The 19,885-nt window shown below is 39.3% G+C and overlaps 1 protein-coding gene across 4 annotated transcripts in view; it reads right to left on the reverse strand.

Annotated features, from left to right (window-relative positions):
* The window catches only part of CARD11 (caspase recruitment domain family member 11), a 43,991-nt gene continuing 24,106 nt past the window's right edge, over positions 1 to 19,885 (reverse strand). For all 4 annotated transcript variants that reach the window (XM_005020113.6, XM_072023715.1, XM_038187020.2 and 1 more), the window contains exons 5-24: positions 19,026 to 19,205; positions 17,111 to 17,263; positions 16,889 to 17,014; positions 16,219 to 16,416; positions 15,560 to 15,739; positions 14,485 to 14,539; positions 13,168 to 13,271; positions 11,876 to 11,979; positions 10,573 to 10,625; positions 9,753 to 9,885; positions 9,026 to 9,227; positions 8,053 to 8,179; positions 6,697 to 6,937; positions 6,187 to 6,283; positions 5,081 to 5,176; positions 4,443 to 4,575; positions 3,719 to 3,898; positions 2,450 to 2,574; positions 1,500 to 1,615; positions 1 to 935 (exon numbers count right to left, since the gene is read on the reverse strand). In XM_005020113.6, the coding sequence (XP_005020170.3) occupies positions 731 to 935; positions 1,500 to 1,615; positions 2,450 to 2,574; positions 3,719 to 3,898; positions 4,443 to 4,575; positions 5,081 to 5,176; positions 6,187 to 6,283; positions 6,697 to 6,937; positions 8,053 to 8,179; positions 9,026 to 9,227; positions 9,753 to 9,885; positions 10,573 to 10,625; positions 11,876 to 11,979; positions 13,168 to 13,271; positions 14,485 to 14,539; positions 15,560 to 15,739; positions 16,219 to 16,416; positions 16,889 to 17,014; positions 17,111 to 17,263; positions 19,026 to 19,205 (2,808 nt within the window). In that variant the 3' untranslated portion in view covers positions 1 to 730. The remainder of the gene's footprint in view (positions 936 to 1,499; positions 1,616 to 2,449; positions 2,575 to 3,718; positions 3,899 to 4,442; positions 4,576 to 5,080; positions 5,177 to 6,186; positions 6,284 to 6,696; positions 6,938 to 8,052; positions 8,180 to 9,025; positions 9,228 to 9,752; positions 9,886 to 10,572; positions 10,626 to 11,875; positions 11,980 to 13,167; positions 13,272 to 14,484; positions 14,540 to 15,559; positions 15,740 to 16,218; positions 16,417 to 16,888; positions 17,015 to 17,110; positions 17,264 to 19,025; positions 19,206 to 19,885) is intronic.

Genomic DNA, 19,885 nt, shown 5'->3' on the forward strand with positions numbered 1-19,885 from the left:
TGATGTGTCACTGGGACTGTGGAGTCTTTTTATTTTTTCTTTCTGTAAGTGCCAAGACTAAAAGAAAACCCACAAAACTGTTAAACAGGACTGGATTTAAAGAGGAAGTGAAAATTGTCATTTTAATTAATGCCAGGAATTACAGCTATTCTCTTTCCTTCTGATTGAAATGGTCACGGCAAAACAGGGCTACAGAGCTGCCTCGGCCACCAGCGGTAGTGTTTCTTTTGCTACCATACAGCTTCTTTATTGGAGTATTTTTGGAACCTCACCTCGGGATGGGTGCAGGACATGTCTCAATTCCATATCCTTTAGTCCAATCCTCATGCTTTATTTCTCTTAGATTTCACTTATTTGGTCTCATCAGAAGTGTTTGATGGGCCAAATGTGATCCGTGTCTTTACATAATAAATTACCCTGAGCTCCTTTGCAAGATCTTTGTCCTTCTGACTTGCTAAACAGCTGCTGTCCATTAAAAGATGCTGGTGGGTCAGAAGCTGTGGTGGTGGCTGTGGTCCGATCCACACCCTATATCCCCAGCATCTGAGACGTTGGCTGTTCAGCACAGTTCCAGTTCCATTCCATACACGCATTCTGCCAGTAGCAAGTCCCCAGCCAGCAAGGGTGAAACAGAAGAGAGCACTGGGCACTGAATCAGAGAATTCTGTGAGCCCCTGCTCCACCTGGATATGTCCTCTTGTCACCAAAGAGCTTCATTTTACTTATTTTTTTATAGCTGATCTTCATCTACCCAGATGGTTTTACGCTGCTCTTCTCCGATCTTGTCTTTTATTACTCGGATAAGATCCTCAATACTGCTCCATGCATCTGCCTCTACAGAGGCATAAAGGCATGGCAGTGCCTCCAGTTCTTTCTCTTTCAGACGGCACATTCGTAAAAACTCATCTTCGGTCTCTGGCTTTGGCAGTAGTTTCCTGTACCAAATGAGCAGACCAAAACTAAATGTCTTGCACTGTAAGTGAATCCCGTAGTCCCAGCTGCCCTATCAAGAATTTATTTTCTACTGATTATATACAAGTAATAAAAGCAGTGGAGAATACAGCTACTCCAAGTCTATCCCCCCCCCCACCTCCATCCTGCCCCCAAGGAAAAATACTTGCTATGGGAAAACAATTTAAGAGGGAGAGTGCAATGTAGGGAGAGTGCAAGTGTTTGTGAACTTTCCTCTTACAGCTAGTGTTACCTTAAGAAATGCTGTGGGAGTGTTAAGCATGGAGAAAAAGACATATTCTTCAGTTTTATACTCCCACAATGATCACTGCTTTCAGGCACAGTGAAAGAATGTAAAATTTGGGGAATTCCTTCTTTTTCCTGGTCAATATTTCAGGAAGGAGACATGGTAGGAAACAATGCACACACAGACACCAGATGAAGAAAGAAGAGCACCTGCATTTCTCTCAGTGATAACATTATTGGACTCGAGAATCACTCACTGAGTAAGACAGAATATCAAATATGCAAAAGGTTTGATATTTTACCTGAACCTCTTGATGTTTTTCTCTGAGACTCTGATAAAGAGAACAATAGGATATATCTTGGCTTTGATTAAATCCTTTGTGCAGCTTATTCCAGCTTCCAGTAGACAATGCTTATTCTAAAAACAAAGTCATAACAGCGTTACAAAGGAACATTCATTGCTGTAGAATCTTGAGATAAAGGTATCCATACCTTATGGGGTCAGCTGAAAAGCTCTCCATTTACCATTGTACTGATTTAAAACCTTTTAATCAAATATACATTTAAAGTCCCAACTCCTCCTACCGGTTTACAACTAGCCAGTCAAATAAAAGTGAAGCTTAATAGCTTTCTGAAAAGGTTTAAAATAGAAATTGATTGATCTAAAATTGAAGAGTGTGATCAAAGTTTTACATATATACACAAACACACACATGGTCTTTGTTCAGAGAGAACATCTACTGCAACTACTTGTACGAGAAAAAACATCACTTTAATTCTCCTTTTCTCCATGCTGTGCATCAAATCTACTCTACTTGATATGAGATCTCTGTCTTTGACATCGTTATCTTTGTACTGTACACCCCTGTGTCTGTGTTTCAGGCTATCCTTTCTTTTGTCTCGGTCCTTGTATCTCTTACTCTCTCGCGCATTCACATATACTTACAATACGAAAAGGAACTGAATAAGGGATGAAGCACAGAAAATGAAAGGATATTTTGCTGCATCAATGTGGGTCATCACAGGGAATGAGTGAGAATATAAAAGGATATAGCTGAGGATGAAAAGGAAAAGGAAAAGCAGGAGCACAAATAAAAGCCATGTGAGAGAATAAATACAAATCTAAGATTTAAGGTGGGCAAGAAAAAGAACATGCAACTATAAATTGGTCAATCTCTCATTCAAGAAGAAACACACACTGCAGACAGATTCACAGACAGCCTATGCAATGGATACAGAGTACTCTCAGCACCTTGGCAGTGACAGCCTCAATGTTGGCAGGTACAATGCATTCATATGTGTTCAGATTCTTTTCTCTGCTGAAGATGATAGTCTCCATCTTTTGCTTCCTTAAGAACTCTTCCTTTGTTACAATATCTGGTAGGAGAAGTGGATGAGGACAAAAATCATGATTACAACAGCAGTACACCTAACAACTGTCCAATAGTACTTCACCCAGGATGTCAGGATGGTTCAGGGAAAGAAGATGAACAATGAATTGTCTTCTTAACAGCTGCCTCATTTCTTCCATTAAATTCAATTAAAGCTTAATCTGATCACAGCTGAGCACCTCAGCTATATCCTGCACCAATGAGTCCTTGGGCAATTACCACAACACTATGAAGGCATTAAATTAAAACAGTAAATACAATTCCAGCACCTCATGTTACAGAGTAACATTACAGGGCTAAAGGATGCTGAGAAATGCTAAAAAAAGAAGGTCGCTTCAGTACAGGATCCTAAAACATGGATTTAGTGTTCCAACATTTGTGTTTAAAGTTTCAAAAATTTTTGGCTTAGGTTGCATTGTGAGGTACTGGTCCCCTTGAGAATTGCAGCTCTACATCAAAGCTTTTGTTTTATATTGCAAGACAGGGGATATTTATTATGATACTTAACTTTTCAGTTTCTCTGTCTGGATAACTATAAGACTGTACTATGTGGTGGGTATTCAATATTAGTGTAAAAATGAAACGTCAGCTGTGTTTAATGCTGTGTTGTATACAATCCTGCCCTACAGCAATCACAGTACTGCATATTGCTTTAATAGTAAATACTTAGAATGGAAGAAAATCAGTCTTTCAAGCAGATCAAATGCACAATCTTCACAGCCTTGGACGAGACAGAAACATAAAATCGCTCTAGGGAAGATATTCCTCATAATAGCAAATACTAGAAACAAATTAATCAAAATTTCACATTGCCTAGATATGCAGTATGCAAACAGTATGCAAACAGAAAGAGCACTCACAGCATTTCAGTCTCTGAGGGGCATCCTAGCAACCACACAGCATACACATGGATAATATTCACAGACACAGAATCTCATAACTGTGTGCATTGGCTGTCTCAAAAACATTCAAATATCTCAGTCTCAAAAAACAAGATTTGTAGTTGTACACCGCTCTGATGTGACTTAAAAACCTCAAGGAACTTTCAATAGTGCACGCCCTTGTGTATGTGCACATACATGTATGCTCGTATCTCCAACACCAAGGGTTTGCAGTCTTTATCCCATTACCTGGCTTGCATATGTTGAATTCCAGGGCACCTCCAGAGTTGAGAAGCTTCTGTACCAAGGTCTTGGCAAGCATGGTGGGGGTGAAAAGAACGGGGCGCCTGCGCTCACAGTGGATGGGTCTCACCAAGCTATAAGGGATCAGGCTGAGCCTCTTATTGATTTCACTTTCAGAATCCAAATCTGAGTAGAAAACAAGACATTCATGCTGGCATTTCCTCTCCATCAGTATTTGGAGAAAAAAAAAGAAGAAACTTGTGAACCAGAAATGACATGGTTATTCATGCTGGTTCTCCTTTCTCTAATGCCAGGGTTATCCTTACTATATATCCAGTAGTAAAATGTCCGGTCTAACACTAAATAATTCAAGTGCCTTTTGCTTTCACGAGAGTATTTCATGGTTTAACAGGAGACTTGCTAGGAGAATCTTTCTGCTAATAAGTTAATTGCTTTAGGCAAAGAGCAAGAGAGAACCTGGGAAGAACTGCCAACAAAACAGGAAGTTTCAGTGTTGTAAGCTTGCTCATGAAGGCTCGGTTCCCCAAAGTACTTTTAGTAAAATCAGTCTTTTGGTAACAAAGACTGCCTAATTTTTGCACAGAGTAGAACAGAGAAGCTAGTAATAGGGAAGTCCTATAACATTTTTTAAAGCCATGAAGTTAGTTACACAGTAGGCCTTCATACCAGCACCCCATGTGTAAAAGCTATCGTTATTTTATATCCATACCTTCCAGTTTATCAGGTGAGGGTTTCTTTGCTTCAGATGAGGTCCGTGCCAGACCAGAGGGCCAGCCAGTGACGATACGGACTCGCTCATTGCTATTCATGCGCTTATATTTGTTTTCAGACCTGCTGACAAACTGAAAAGGTGAACAAAGAGATTTGACCCTCATTTCTTATGTTCTTTATTCTCCTATGCATTCATCAGTCCACGCTTGTTATCTATGAGATCTGAATTACCTGTGTCTATCAAAGACAAAACTCCATGGATCTGCAGACTAAATTCTAAGTCTCTTTAAATATCATAGATCTGATTCACAGCCTTTGTTAATGCCCTTTGGGATTTCTTATTTTCTCCTCTGCTCTTAAGTGGCATGCTTTTCTTTTCCTTGGCAGAGCTCGCTGCTATCATGAGTCAAAGCACTGATGTATCCACAGCAGATTAACACGCACACACACTGAGTATCTGCACAACAGCACTGCAGATCATACCCACAGCTCTGCCCCTTCTGTGTACCACAGAGAAGTCTTTATGCAACCTCTATTCCTGAGGTAGAGTTTCTGGGGAGATTAGGATAGCCTGAGAATATCTGTTATTCAGATCTACTATTTTAGACGTGCCACTGAGTGTTTAAACTTTATTACCTGTAATATTTGACCCAAAAGAAAGCTTGCTCTGGACAGGCGAGGGCTGGCTTTTGGGTCATTTGGTGGTGCAGGCTCCTCTGGCTGCAATGTATTCTAGTGAAAAAAAAATATATATTTTTTAATCATAGCATCAGAGAAACAGAACAAGCAGAAGCAGATATTTTGTATTTCCAAGTAAAAGGGATAGTGACTGATTTATATCTACCCCAAATACAATGTTCTAAACAAGCTATAGCACTTCAGTTACTGCTCTTCCACATTCCTTTCTTCACAGGAGATTGCACTCCACAGTTTATGATGGAGGTAATTTCTGTATCAAGAAATAGCATGCAAAGCTTTTGCTCTCACTGGCATCGCTGCTGGTGCTCTCCATCCCTTTGATGAGTGAGGACTGGAGTACAGGATGAATGCATAGCACAACCTTGACTGAAATCAAATAATGTGGCTCCAGTGTCTCTGCAAATGTTAGAAGTGTGTATGTCTCCTAAGCTCCATTAAAAGTTCTAGAAAAGAACTCTGCTAAGTAATACATTGTGAAGTTAGTTTTTTAATTGTGGAAAGATCGAATCCTTGGGGTTAAAGAAAGAAAAATAAAAGTTCTTTCACTGATGGAAAAGAAGAAACTGGCAGGGCTGTTGTGTGTGAAGACCTGAAAATCCCACTTCTCTCCATGGCATGTAGGTTGGGAGACAAACATTTTTCTAATGTGGGACAATAACAGCTCTTTGGATTAGACAATTGTTCACAGCAGGAAAGAAATAATTCCGATTATTAACTCCAAGGACACAGCTTCTTCCTCATACGGATGTGATGTTGTGTTAGAGGCTTATGGGAAGAGAAGAATGAAAGGGATTAACTATGACACAGAACAGATACTATACTTTTAAAGTGTTCTACCTTATAGCAGGAAGGGTTAATAGTGCACTGGAGGTAGGTACATTGCCAGAGACAATGTTATTTCAAGCAAACGTAGGTCACCCATTACCTGAGACAATCAAAACCTACACAGAGTGTAAATAGGAATTCCCATAAAATTAACATGATGAACAACAACTACCAGTGGAGTAATGGATTTTAAAAAGACCTTGTTTGTAGGTCCTTACCCGGAGTGCCCGAAGGGTATTATATGAGCTTTCTGTCTCATCTCTGCTTCCTCTGTGCATCAACCGCTGCAGCTTCACCAGAAGAAGTTGCTGGGCTCTGAAAGAAAGGATGAAATCTCATAGATCAAGAAACCTTTGAAACCCCTTAGAAAAAAGGCTGAACTGCAATGGGTCTGTGCTGACAGAAAAGATTAAATAGAAATAGCAGTGAGGACTGAATAAATGACATAGTAAATACAGGAATAAAATAATGAGCAGGACTGCAGTGCAGTTAAGGATTAAAGAATCTCCATGATGTATTTTCTTATGCTTCTTTTTCAGAAACCCACATTATTCTTTTGGGTGAGATGTGCAGCCTCCTTTCTAAAGTTTTACAGCTCATATTACAGCTTAACACCACCTGGTCTTTTCCTAAAAATGAAGACATACACTTCTTTCCTACAGCAGCTATTAATTTTCCTATTTACAGAACCACTGCTCTCAGTCATGGTCACTCTGCATTACACTCACCTGCTGTAGCTGGGGATGGTCCCTGTTTCCAGATCCCTGTCCGTGAAAGGATCAACTCTGGCACATAGCCACTCATACTTTCCCTGGTACATGGTGTCAAGAATATGAACAATCTCATCACATTTCACTGACAGGGAACAGCAGTCCAGCTGGCTGGAGATGTTCAGATTCAAGCGGATATGAAACGAGTCCCCCGATGTGATAAGCCCTTCTTCCAGTTCTGACAGCAGCTTTCGGTAACCTGCAGCAATAAGGAAAGGGGCAAAGCACGATCAGTCACTGGTCAAAACCTCAGCACTGCTGTGTTCTGGGGCATCCTCTGAGAGAAGTCCAGCAGAAACTTCAGACTCCTCTGAGAGAGGGTTTGTACCTCTAGAGTGCTAGTTGCACCAGTTACAGCAAGGTTATGGGTCTGCACCTTAAAAACACCAACAGGGCGTTGGTTCAGAAACAGGTCATGCTGTTAGTATCAGAATCTGTGAGAATATTCCCATTGTCGTGATACCTATAACAGATAACCCTACTTTCAGTGCTCCAAACACGACCTGTAAAACAGAGAACTTCTCAGCAAAGATGCAGACATAGCTGTAACTCTGTCCTGTGAGTATAACTTGAGTTTTGCCACCAATTTTAATGACAAGCTATTCCCTTTATTATTACCCCTAATTGGCACTCCCACAAACTATAACATGCTTTATCTACCATTAAGCAGTGCTCAAAAATTTACAATATTTTTTCCTACCTTTGAAAACATAAAAGAAAAGCAAAGACATCACTTCCTGTGTGATTTATTCAGCTGAAATTCTCTAACCAGAATAAATAAATAAAACCTGAAAATTCATATATACCGGTAAAAAATGGATTTGGGAATGTAATTTTTGATTCACAACCCCAAAGTATCATCACAAGCCTTGAACACTAAAATCAAATTCTATCCATCACACACAAACTCCAGATGTTAAGGAAAAGATAAAGCCACAAAGGTAATAAACAGGGCAACTCCATCAGGTAAAATGCTAAATGGACTTTGGCTAGATAAAAGATGATTCAGGTCACCACACTGTATTACAGAAAACGGTACATAAAAATAAGTTTCTGTTTTGTGAGTCATGTAGTTATTGGCCCACCATGTAAATTCTTCAGAGTCCTGTAGTGACAAGCACATGGGCTCTTTTTTTTTGTTTTGTTTTCAGTTCATAGCTAAATCTGGAGCAGTTACACAGGATAACTAATATGGGTGGACATGCTTCAGATTGATGCCAATATAAAAGATATTTTGGTTCTGTTATTCTCATCCGCACTAGTTAGTACAATAGACCTGGAGCTATTAGAGATGAGAAATACTTTTGGTCTTACCTTCATGATTTGATTTATACTGGAGTGTTACTGGACCACTGCATCTCTGAATTGTCCAGTGAACTTCTTCCTTTGTGCAAGTATCCAAGGGAACACTCTGATTTTCTCCTTTGATGCAGCCTTCCAACTAGATATGAAAGAAATATTACTATCCAGTGCAGGTTCAATCTCTGAGTCCATTATACCATTTTTAAAGCGGCATAATCTTCTCATTAATCAATCCAGACACTTTGCTATCAAGATGCAGATTATGTTCCAATTACGTAGTTTCTTTTCTCTCAAATTAGGAATGTTAGCAGTCATGGACTCAAGCTGCAGGTCTATGATAAATCGAATAGTAAGTAGTGCAAGAATATTAGTTGTTTTTTGTTTGTTTGTTTGTTTCCCTTTGAGGTATTTTAATGGGATAAAAAGTTTTGGGATCATTGGCAATGGAGGGAAAACTCTAAGCAATAAGCAACTTAGCAGAAACATCACTGAAGTGCTTACATGATGCTGGGTACAGCTATGCAGCTGTGCAGCCCTTCTTCCTGTTCATATTTCAGCTGTATACATTTCTGTCTCATTGCACATCCAGTGCCAGGATAGACCACTCTAAATAATGGTTTAGGAGTCATCATGCTGAGCTAAGTAGCATGAACTTCCTTTCAGGCAACTACTGGGAAGCTGAGAGCAACTCCCACTCTACTCTTTTCAGAAGGGCAGAGCATTTAGGAAAGTGTCAGTTACTCTCATCTGTTCCATACAGAAGTAGTGTAAAGTGAAAAGGACTATGCGTCTCTGTGTTGGATGACCATAAATACTATTCTCCCATAATTTCATAGTCAATATCAGATTATTTTTTTTCTCTAAAAGAATTGTATGGTTTGCCAATAACACAAGGTGAAGGAAGACAGGAAAGAAAGTATTGTGATGAGTGTGATGTGCAGGTGCACAGACATTTAATGCTGTGTGTTGATTATTTTATACTTACCAGTAGGAGTTGGTGTCCCTCCCGAAGACCTGCTTTCTCTGCAAGTGATTCTGTCTTGACAGAGCTAATAAAGCTCCCTTTATCGTTACCTCCAACAAGAGTGATTTCTGAATTGAGACTGTCTCCATTCAGTGTTATGCGCTGGATGGTATGGCAGGAGTTTCTGATGCGACCAACGGATGTGACAGAGGGACGAAAAGGTCTGTGTTTGTGAAAGGAAGTAAGAGTTACACGGTTATCTCATCTTTTAACTACCAATCCAGAGTTAAATGCATGCATGATAAATGAGAGACATATAAATAAGCTTTTAATGTTATCAAGTATTAGAATATAAGGATTCTAAAAGAAATTCTTCTTATTACTGCCTAAGTTCTAGAGAAGAGCAACTGCTTCAAGTACTCAGATGTATAATGGCAACCTCACCTAGGAACTTGTGGCAGAAAGATAACAAGAACACAGGGATAAATTTAAATTTCCAGAACATGTTGTCTGCCTTGAAGTTCTTGAAATTTTAAGATGATTTTCAATGTATTACAGGATATGGAAGTGGTTCAAAATAATATTATACAGCTGTCAACATAAAGAAGTAAAGACTTAGCACAACACCATGAGATCTTTGTGTCAAGTGACAACTTGTGACATGGTATTCCTGTCAATATATATCTCCAGTAACTAATAGATTAATGGCGGTCTCTGTTTTTGACAGGTAAACTGGCATCTCAAATACCTTTCCAGAGAGAATTTTCTAAATATGGAGTTGACGTGCTCAAGCTCATAGGCATCCAGGCCTTCTGACTGATGAGAAGAGGAGGAAGAGTGAACTGAAGGAGCTCCATGTGAGTGTCTGTCATGACTGTCATCTGAAAAGAGTAACAAAAATGAAAATGAGTCCAAGACAGAGTGACACACATGGAAGAGGTGAAAATGGAAGTTTGATCCTAGCCAAAATTGAATGAGGAAATTCTTGATAAGAGGCATGATTCACCTCTATAGACCATGGCAAGGAATTCCAGTCTTTCTTACTAGACCTACCCACTTGCTCTTACAGATCCATTCAGGTTGAAAGGGATCTCTGGAGACTGCCTAATCAACTTCCCTCCTCATAGAAGGGTTAAACAGGGGAGAATGCTCAGGACTTGATCCAGCTGAGGTTTGCGTATCTCCCGTCATGGAGGCACCTCAACCTCTACAGACAACCTCATTCCACTGCATGATTGATCTTGCAGTAAAAAAGTTTTTTTTTTTCCTTTTTCTTTTTTTTTTTTTTTTCTAATAAGTGTTTATGCTTAAGTTTGTACCCCTTGCTTCTTGTCCTCTCACTGGGTAGTTATATACTTCTCAGTGCTGTCTTTATATTTGCCCCTCTCAGTCTGATGCTTTCCTTATTTTAAGGTTTGCTTTCTTTTTATGATGATCTGACTTGTTTTTTTTTTTTTTTTCCAGACTATGTGTCCCATCTTATCTGGTATATTGATAATTTGACAGTACCAGTAGCAGGTAAACTCATCACATCTCACAGTTAAACTATATGATATCCTCTTTCTTACCATCTAGCTCCAAAGCATCAAATCCAAAGCTGTCATTGTCTTCTTCAACCAGGCTGGAATTAAAAACAAAGGTAAGATAACAGAAGAGAGAGAAAAAGACGTTCACTTTCCCATTTTCAGCAGATTTCATTAAGTTCTGAAGGAGGAAACTTTTCAGTGACAAAGAAAAATGTTGGAGGTGTTAGATAAGGCAACAGCACAGCTTAAAAAAAAAAAAAAAAAAAAAGGAATAATGACATGTTTAAGAGCAATTTACCTGCTTGTTTTAAAGTACTTGAAGGACTTTATAACAGCTTAATGGTACCTCGCATGGTTACTTAGATGCCTACAGTAACAGAATGGCAAGGTGTACCAAGTGTTTGCAAAGAAACTCATGCCACAGCTCTAGTCCCAGCCTAGCTCCCACTAACACTACTTAGATAAAACATTTTCTTTTAAGGGTGACTGGAATGGGCAGCCTTATAACTAAACAGGAAAAATGCACCAAAATTTTGCTCTTAAGGGGATATTGGTAATGTCCAGCCAAGTGATCTGTCTGCTTCACCAGAAAGACTTCATTAAAGTGTGTCCTTCAGTTGCAGAACTGTCTAAATAACAGCTTGTTGTTTTTCCCATTCAGAATGATTTGTAGGTCTCCTGTGGAGCTGATATTCTTCATAGTTGGCTTTAGGTAAAGGGTGAATTTCTTCAGTCAGTCTGGGGAGAATCAGCTATTTTTACACCATGCATAAGCAAAGAAATAATATACCATTTCTTACATATTGAACTATGATCTCACCTTTTTCACACAAATCAAGATCAGATGAACTGTGAAAACCACAACCTGGCATGCGAATAGCAATTATTTTGGATTAGGTTAACAAACAAATTTAAAAAAAAACCTTTGCAGGCTGATTATAAAGTTATAAACTACAGTGGAATTTTGGGCATACTCTCAAGATACTTGACTTTAGTGCTTACTAGCTCAAGAAAATAACGCCACACTCGGACCTTGCTAAGCCGGAGTACTGATATTTCTGATACAAATGCCAATGCTGTTGACACCAACACCAAAACACTATTTCTAAGTATCACTTTGCTATAAAGCTTTCAGAGGAGGGGTCAATGCCATTCAGATGTCTGTGAGACAGACAAGATTAGGGATGAATCCCAAAAGCATTTAGGAAGCCCAAAAGCATTTAGGAAGTTACCCAGACTTCCTAACAGAAACTCTCCAGCTAGAGACACACAAAAGGACATTTAAGGCCCTTTTTACTCCCTCTTTGTGCCACCAGGTTTTGGACATACTTTACCAGCTACCTACCTGCAATGAGGGGCATCTTCTTTGCAGCGTCGGACAATCGAGTCATTTCCTGGAGGCTCAGGAGTGGTAGACATGATACTGTCGTTGCGATTTCTCAGGGTTTGCTTTTAAAAAACATCAGCAAAAGAAAGGATGTCTGTATTAAACATGGTATCATTTTTAATTTACAGAAGCATTAGCCTGTTAGCTTGCCAGTAGTATTCTGCACTGAGAAACATATCCAACAGTACGAAAAAATGATTATAGACTCACATTCGTATGTTCCAGCATTATAGCTATATGTTTAGATTGTATGATGGCAAAATACCTTTTTCTGTGAGGGATTTACTGAAGAATTTTAACTTTATCCTTGATATGCAGAATAAATATTGCACAGCTGACATACAGGATGAAGAGGGTCAGAAGTAGAATGTAGACACATAAATACATATATTTCTAGACATACACATAGTAGGAATGAGGAAGAAAAATACAGATCTCTATAGAGTCAATTATTAATCTAGTACACTGGTTTGGAGTCTCAACTTTAAATTGTACTGCAGGGATGATAGTGTAAGTCATCGAAGTATCCAACAGATATTCCAAAGAATATTCCTAAAACAGCTAAGCTTATTACGAGTGGCAGGGAGTTCTTTCCTGGCTATTCTTGGGTATAATTTTAATTTCCTGGGGGCATCATTTTTCACGGTGTTCTAGAAAGATGTTTTGTTCTTTGTTATTAACACTCTGCAAGAGCACTCTCTCTGTCTGCTTGTCCTGCTGTGTCAGTGCTCACATATGTATAATGGAATATCTACCTTGAGAGATTATGGGGATACAGCAAGCAGGGAAGAAATGGTTTGGCTATGGCATGCAGAAACTTCCAGCTGTGATCTGCACCCCTTTTCTCACTCACTGTTACTTACAGACAGAAGAAGCATTAGAGAAATCAAAAAAAAAAAAAAAAAAAAAAAAGTATAACCTGAAAATTTTCTTACATTACAAAGCAGCTTTCAAAGAGAATCTCATCTTCCTAACAGCAAATGTGAAACGGTATAAGGAGACAGTGAGAGGTCATAAATACCTCTAAAATAATTGTCAATAAACATAGAGCAGTTCTGTAATTTTGGAAAAGGCTAATAACATGGCTCTAACAAAATGCTGGTAAAAGGATTAAGAGAGCTTCTGACAAAGGTCTTGAGTTTGATCACAGCTGGGATGCTAGTGAAGTGATAACACTGCGTTGCAGAAGCTCTCAGCCACGTTAGGAGAGAAGGTTGCAGACAGGCAAGGGGCATCGGAAGGCTCCTTACAATTTTGCTGACTTCACAGCTGCTGATGGAAACAGAATTAGAGGAACTAGTGTCTGTGCGGCCATTGCTGGCATCAGCCCCATCTTCATCCTGTGCTCTGACTGCTGCGCTTACAGATGACAGAGAAAAATACAGACAGCAAAGAAAATGATGTTAGATCACTTTCAATACAGAATTTTTGACAGGTTTGCAACAACACCTAAGATTATCTTTCCATTTCAGTTTATCATGTTTGTCCTTCCTGTACTGGACAGAGGCTGCAGAAGGCACTCGGCAGCACTGGCACCCTTTCCTGCCCTGGGACAGAAATGCACACCACGCTGAACAGCCTCTTGCCAACCATTCCTTTCAATTCTTTCCTGCACTTTTTTGTTAGCTCTACGAATACTAAATACCAGATTAGAGAAGGATTGTTTTATTCCTTTGTGTTTTAACTTCATCATCTGGATCTGACAATCTGCATTAAGGCTGACTCACTGAATTCATTTTTTTTTTCTTTTTTTTTACAACCAAAAATTTACAGCTGGGACCAGGAAGTCTGAGATCCTTCAGCAGCCCCAGGTGAATGTCTCTGTGGATTTCCTCCCTTCTCCAGCACCTCTAATTCAAACTAACTTTGCCATCACCTAATACTAACCATACATATGATGTGTTACAGTAGGAAACCACGTTTACCTTGTTATTTTGTACAACAGCTACCATGCTGCAGCAGATAAAAATAACGGAAGTGCTGCTTAAGATCTTTGCTTTGAGAACAGTGTTAGCTAAATAAGAGGAATTAGGAGTATACAGCAACTAATTTGGTAACTTGGCAGCTGGCTGATGGGTGGGTCAACCCTCCCCCACTCCAGCCTTTGCAATGCTTTAGATTTAAAAAATAATTTCTAAAAAGTCCTTCCTTTTTGCTGAAGGACAAGGAAACTCATTAGATGATCACTAGATTGGGGTCTATACAGCTCAAAGGATTTTTCCAACAGCCAAAAGAGAATAGTATTATCACATTTAGTACAGGTATCACAAAACAGCCTTTACAATTTTTATAAGCTAAAAGGAAAATTAAGTAAACTGAAAATTTAGTTACTGAATGCAATACTGTGTGTTTGTAGAGGTATCTCTGGATGGAGAGGTTGATTGAGTAGAACACTTGACTACTTCAGTTTTTGACATTAGTCACTGTGAGATACACTCTCTGTTTTACTGGCTTGGACTTAGTTAAGAACATCCAGAATTGGAATGTTTGTTAAAATAACTTAAAGAGATGGAATGAATGAGACAAAGCAACAGAAAAGGAATAAGGACATAGGTGCTCTTTCTGACCTTGAAACTCTGATGTTGTTTTCATGCCGACAGGGGATTTAGCTCTTGGATTTATCTATAAGAAAGAGGACAAAAATCAAAACAAGTGCAGGATATTTGCCACGTACTGTAAAAAAGAGATTTTCACCCCCCTTTTCACCTTTGTGCTGCATATTTGTCCTCATTTAAACAACAGGACCTCAAACTTTGAAGATATTTAGGTATCTAAATGTCACTTCCATGAATGGGATTTATCTACCTAACTACTTTCAAAATATGGCCTAAATGTATTGCAATTTCCAGAATCTGCTGAGGGAACAAAGTAAGAAAAAAAAAGCTAAGTGGGTGCCTTGGGACTGGTTTCAGGCAGCTGTTAATACAACAGGCATCCTTTTGGAGCATGAAATGTAAAAAATGCAGCTCTATTGCCATAAGTAATAATGACAGTAAAAGCTCAGAAAGGTTATGAAGGGCAGGGAGAATTCAAATGCAGATGAAAGGGAAGAGAAGCTCAAAACCCCAAATGTTAGACTGTATATTTTTTACAATTCATGAACATAGCATCAGATAATAGCAGTGTGAATGCAGCTAGTTGGTGAAATCATGGACCTAACTCATGCTACCCCTTACTTTTGAGTGAGAGGAAATTGCCATAATTTAATTCTAAATTAGACAGTTAATTTGACTCTAGATTGTGTCCATTTCTTTGTATTATTTCTACCTATTGATGTGAGCTTTTCCACCAATGCTTCAATTTCCACCTTCAGTTCCTTGTGTGCTAGACTTCAGGCATTATGTCATTTTTTTCACTACTGTTAAGGAGGCAACGAATCAATTTATTGACAGCGCTCCAAGAATGTGAATGAACAGCAGAAACAAGGAGAATATGGAGAAAAGGGACAGAAAATGGTCAATGAAGCCTGATTAAATCTGCTCCTCAAGACACAAATCACCACAGGGTAAAAACTGACAGTATTATACAAATCTGTTCCTATCTTTATAGCACAGTGCTCCACAGGCATAACAACAACATGTATCGTCTCTTTGTTCTAACAGTCCCTGCACTGTACCATTCCAGACTGATATTAAAACATACCTGGATTCCCTTTAGGTTCACTCTTCTCTTCAGTCGAGCTTGATCAGGCAAGAAGAATTTGTTGTCTTCTGGAGACTCTTCAGAAGTGGAGGAGTCATCTGCTTCCTGACCATTGGCTTTTGGGCTAGAAGTCCCAAAGGTCTGGGAGATAATGGTAATGGGTAGATTCCTTGGCAAACTCTAAAGATCAGAGGGAAACACTACTGAGAAGAGTTTGGTACAATTGCTCATGACTTCCCTTTAGAGTAATCTGATAGAATTTTATGTGACTTGAGTGCTTCAGCTCACATAGAATGTGGTCCAGTCCCAAAAAAAGTAACTCAGATTGACATCTGTGGGGATTTTTGTCTACTGGAACAAATTCCTCAAAAGAATTCACAATTCCTACCCCAGTGCAGAAATTCATTCTTTCTAGAATTTTTCCCATCCATTTTAAATCAAGAAGTGAAATTCCAGCCTTTGAGAAGCTATGTGTGTGACATGGATAACTTGAACCCCACTGCACTGAAAAAATTTTCAGAGCGTTAGCATTTAGTAGAAGTAGGTTTTTTAGTTAATTAATGGAGGAAATAAATGGAGTCTTCTCTTCCTTCCATATTATATTGTTTTACAAGTGAAGTCTTAAATAAATAACTCATGTTTGTCCTTCTCAACCCTACCTGGTCATGAAAATTATTGTCCTTAGAGAGCCGTCGGAGTTTGCACTCTAGGTTAACAATGCAAGCTTCTTTCCGAACCACTTCAATTCGGAGTTCATCATTTCTCTCCTCCAGCTCTCGAATCTGCTTCCTGTATTTATCTTTTTCAATCAGACAATGTGAATACTGTGTCTGAGCCTCATCACGTGAGCGGAATGCCTGCAGTGGAGAGAAGAAACCTGTTTTGTATCTGGGCACCAGATACTTTCTCCCGGTTTTGTTTGTAAGGCATTTGGAATGGGGACTTCAGAAATTGTAACCATCCACCAATTAACACAGCAGTGAAGACCAGGACGTGCCACAGTAGTACCATTTAAAAATATGATGATGAGGGTGGTTCATCTCCAGTTCTCTCTGGGTTGGTGGCAAAATACTCCAGAGTGTAAATTGTATGGACACTAATATAAAGCCTGCAGTAGTTGTTAAGATCTTAAGAATATGCTACTCTGTGGTAACAACCCAATATCATCCTGCGTATAATTATTATAATGCAAATTCCAATGAGTAGAGTTTCTTGTAAATATTTATGTTTTAATGGTATTTGGGGTCCAATTACCCACAGTCCCCCAAAGTGACACAGAAGAGATACAGACTTTTGCTACTAATTTTCCCCACTTTAACTGTTAGATACCTGGTCTCGCTCCTTTTCCACCTCTTCTAGCTGTATCATCACAGTGTTCATACGGTGCTTGTACATCTCACAGTCTTTTCCTAGCGTTGAACACTTTAACTCCAGATCTTCTTTCTCTTCAAGATACTGGAAAATGACAGATCATTAACTACTACTGCTCTAAAAGATCTTTTGGGTACTAGCCTGAAATATCCTGTTTCTTTCCATCCTTTCATTTCTCACCTTATCTCTTAAGTCCTCCACATGACGAATCTCCTCTTGGAGATTAAAGATCTTGTTGACCAACTCATGACGATCTTCTAGTGCCTCCTTACGGTCATGTTCCAGAATATCCAAAATGGCTTTGTCCGAATCTGGTAAACTCCGCTTGTCAGCCTGAGGAAAGACATTTTTATGAGACAGGCCAGGGAAAGAGAAAAGCATATCGTAGGGGAAAAAAGAAAAAAAGATGGTAACAAACAAGTGGAATATAAAATGAACATGGTATTGCAATGGGAAAGCAGCAGAAGAGATGGGCATTTGTTCATATTTTAAAATACTGTCAGAGAAGATGAATAAAGTCTGTCTTGCTGTCAGAATAGTCTGATGAAGGAACAGTTTTACTGTTTTATTGTACTGGCTATAATTTGATCCATTTTGGATGCAGTCTCAATTCTTTACTCCAAACCCTGCATTTAAAATTCTTCTCTATTAATCAGCTTTCACTGAACACAAAATTCACCCTTTGCCAAAGAGCAGGGCCTAAGAAAACATTCAGAGGAATTTTTAAAGCATGCATAGGCTTTAGAGGGCTATGCTTAGAGAATATTAAACATGCCCAAATTCGCTTGTACCACAGCTTCATTTTCTATGGTGTCCAGCAATATTTTTTCTTTCAGATTTAAAATTAACAAGATTACCAGAGCGGGTTCCAACAAATAAACTGTCATCCAAAATTAACAATGAATGCAAGATGAAAAAGGCACAAAATGCAAGCAAGTAACGTGCATATTTATTTTTAAAATACCTAGACTAAGTTGGAGATTTCAGTGACATTTCGGTTACCTAATAAAGTAAATATTTCTAAAACAAACTGCCTTTTGTTTATTTATACTTTCACTCAGGAGAATTACAACCCTATTTTTAGACATTTCATGATAATTCATCTGTTACTTTAGGTGCTATAAGACCATTTCAATCAATATGAGAGAGTCTACATGGACCAGAACTCCCAGAATCTTCTACACCACATGCTTTTTCAACCTTTGAATTGGATTTGTATTAAAACTAAGAACTGTTAGGCACTGCTAAAGGCTACGGCCATGTTCTGAAATGTTTTCTATTGATAATTTTTCAAGTGCTATTTTAAAAGGCCACTAGTCTTGCCCAGCAAAGTGTTGATCACTTTCACATATACCCTAATACTTGGCTATGCTCTTCACAGTGTAATGCAGTGCTAAATTAGCTGTGTATCAACCTTTTTCCCAATTTTGTTTCCCAAAAAAGGGCTGGTTAAGCTCCTTGTGCAAGTTACAGCAGTTCTTTATGGGGCATTCTGGAAATCAGTGACCACCCAAGTTCAGAAACCTTTATTATGCTTTGCTTCATCAGGACTTTTTGGCACAGGTGGGGCAATAGCATAGAACAGGGTACACAGGGACAGTGTCAAAAATTTCTAGGCTGGCTAATAGGCCCAGCTTTGTACTGACATACTAGTAAAAAGGACCACGGCAGGATTAAAACATGGAGTTGAATGCTCATTAATTAAGCAGCTGCACTCTGCACCTTGAAAGAGCCAATTTCTCAACAGCTTGACTTATCAGACGACAATATTTTTTGTAGCAGAGACCATGCCAACTTCTCCTGTTCATAGTTTCTAGTTTCCCCACTGTGGACTCAACCCCCTATGCCTTACTAAAACTGCGTGGGAGCTGTCACCACCAGCTGCTTCTCTGTCTACACTCCCAGCCTCCTCCAGATATTTAGATACTGTGAAGCAGGCTGTGAGAAATGGAGTATGTGAGACAGTATGGGAGATGAGTGTGGGGATGCCTGGAGGCAAGGAGCGGTCAAAGGCTGCTGATTCCATCATCTGGGTAAGCAGGGAGGGTAAGTTGAAGTGTGTAGCTTTCTTCAGTGTAGTACTCTGCATTTATACCTGAATGATGGACTGTAACTCCTGGATTTTAGTCTTCATCATCTCATTTTCCCGCTCCAGCTCCAGCACCTGTTCCTTTTTGGGTCGGTTTTCAATATCGTTTTTCAGTTTCAGTGACTGGTTCCTCTCCAGTTTACATTCTTCTTCCACCTTGTTCAAGCGATGTTTCAGCTGGTCAATCTAGAACAGCCAGGGAGCAGTAAAAAGGAGAAATAAGAAAGGAAAGAAATCATTTCTAGCTCTGGCAGTGACTGTTTTGGAAACACTCTCACTTTCAGGTGAAAACATACTGTCATAGGTGGAAAAAATAACTTAAACTGCGAATGCTAACAAGCAGCAGATAATTGTGTATAGATGTGTGTGTGGTGAATGTCCAGCATTGAACTTTTGAACTCTCAAGCAGAAGCCAGCTACTTGCTCACTGTAACTGGTATGGACTGGTTGTAAATTTTGATAAATTTGGGACTAATAAAGCATCACATCCTTGATCCTATAATAAATAGAGATTCAAGACAGAACTACTGCTTAGGAGGATGACCACACATTGTGCTTCTGCACATAAACTATTTGGATTGGGAATAAAGGGGGGCTTGGGGTTCTGGATAGAGTAGAGGGGTTCCCAAAAAGTAACTTGAGAAGGAATGGAGTGTGGAAAGAAGAAGGTGATGATCTTGGCTGGAGGAAAAACCTGGAAGTGGTGGAGTATCCTGGAGATCAGAGATGCATGGATATGAATGCCAGGGAAAACCTGAAAACCCAGCATCCTTGGCCAGTAACACCTGCAACTGGTGACTGCAAGCAGCAGAAACTGACACAAATTTCTGCCTGAGCTTCCTGCACCAGCAGCGATCTCCATACAG

The sequence above is a fragment of the Anas platyrhynchos genome, chromosome 15 (genome assembly GCF_047663525.1).
Source record: "Anas platyrhynchos isolate ZD024472 breed Pekin duck chromosome 15, IASCAAS_PekinDuck_T2T, whole genome shotgun sequence".
In the NCBI taxonomy this organism is placed as follows: domain Eukaryota; kingdom Metazoa; phylum Chordata; class Aves; order Anseriformes; family Anatidae; genus Anas; species Anas platyrhynchos.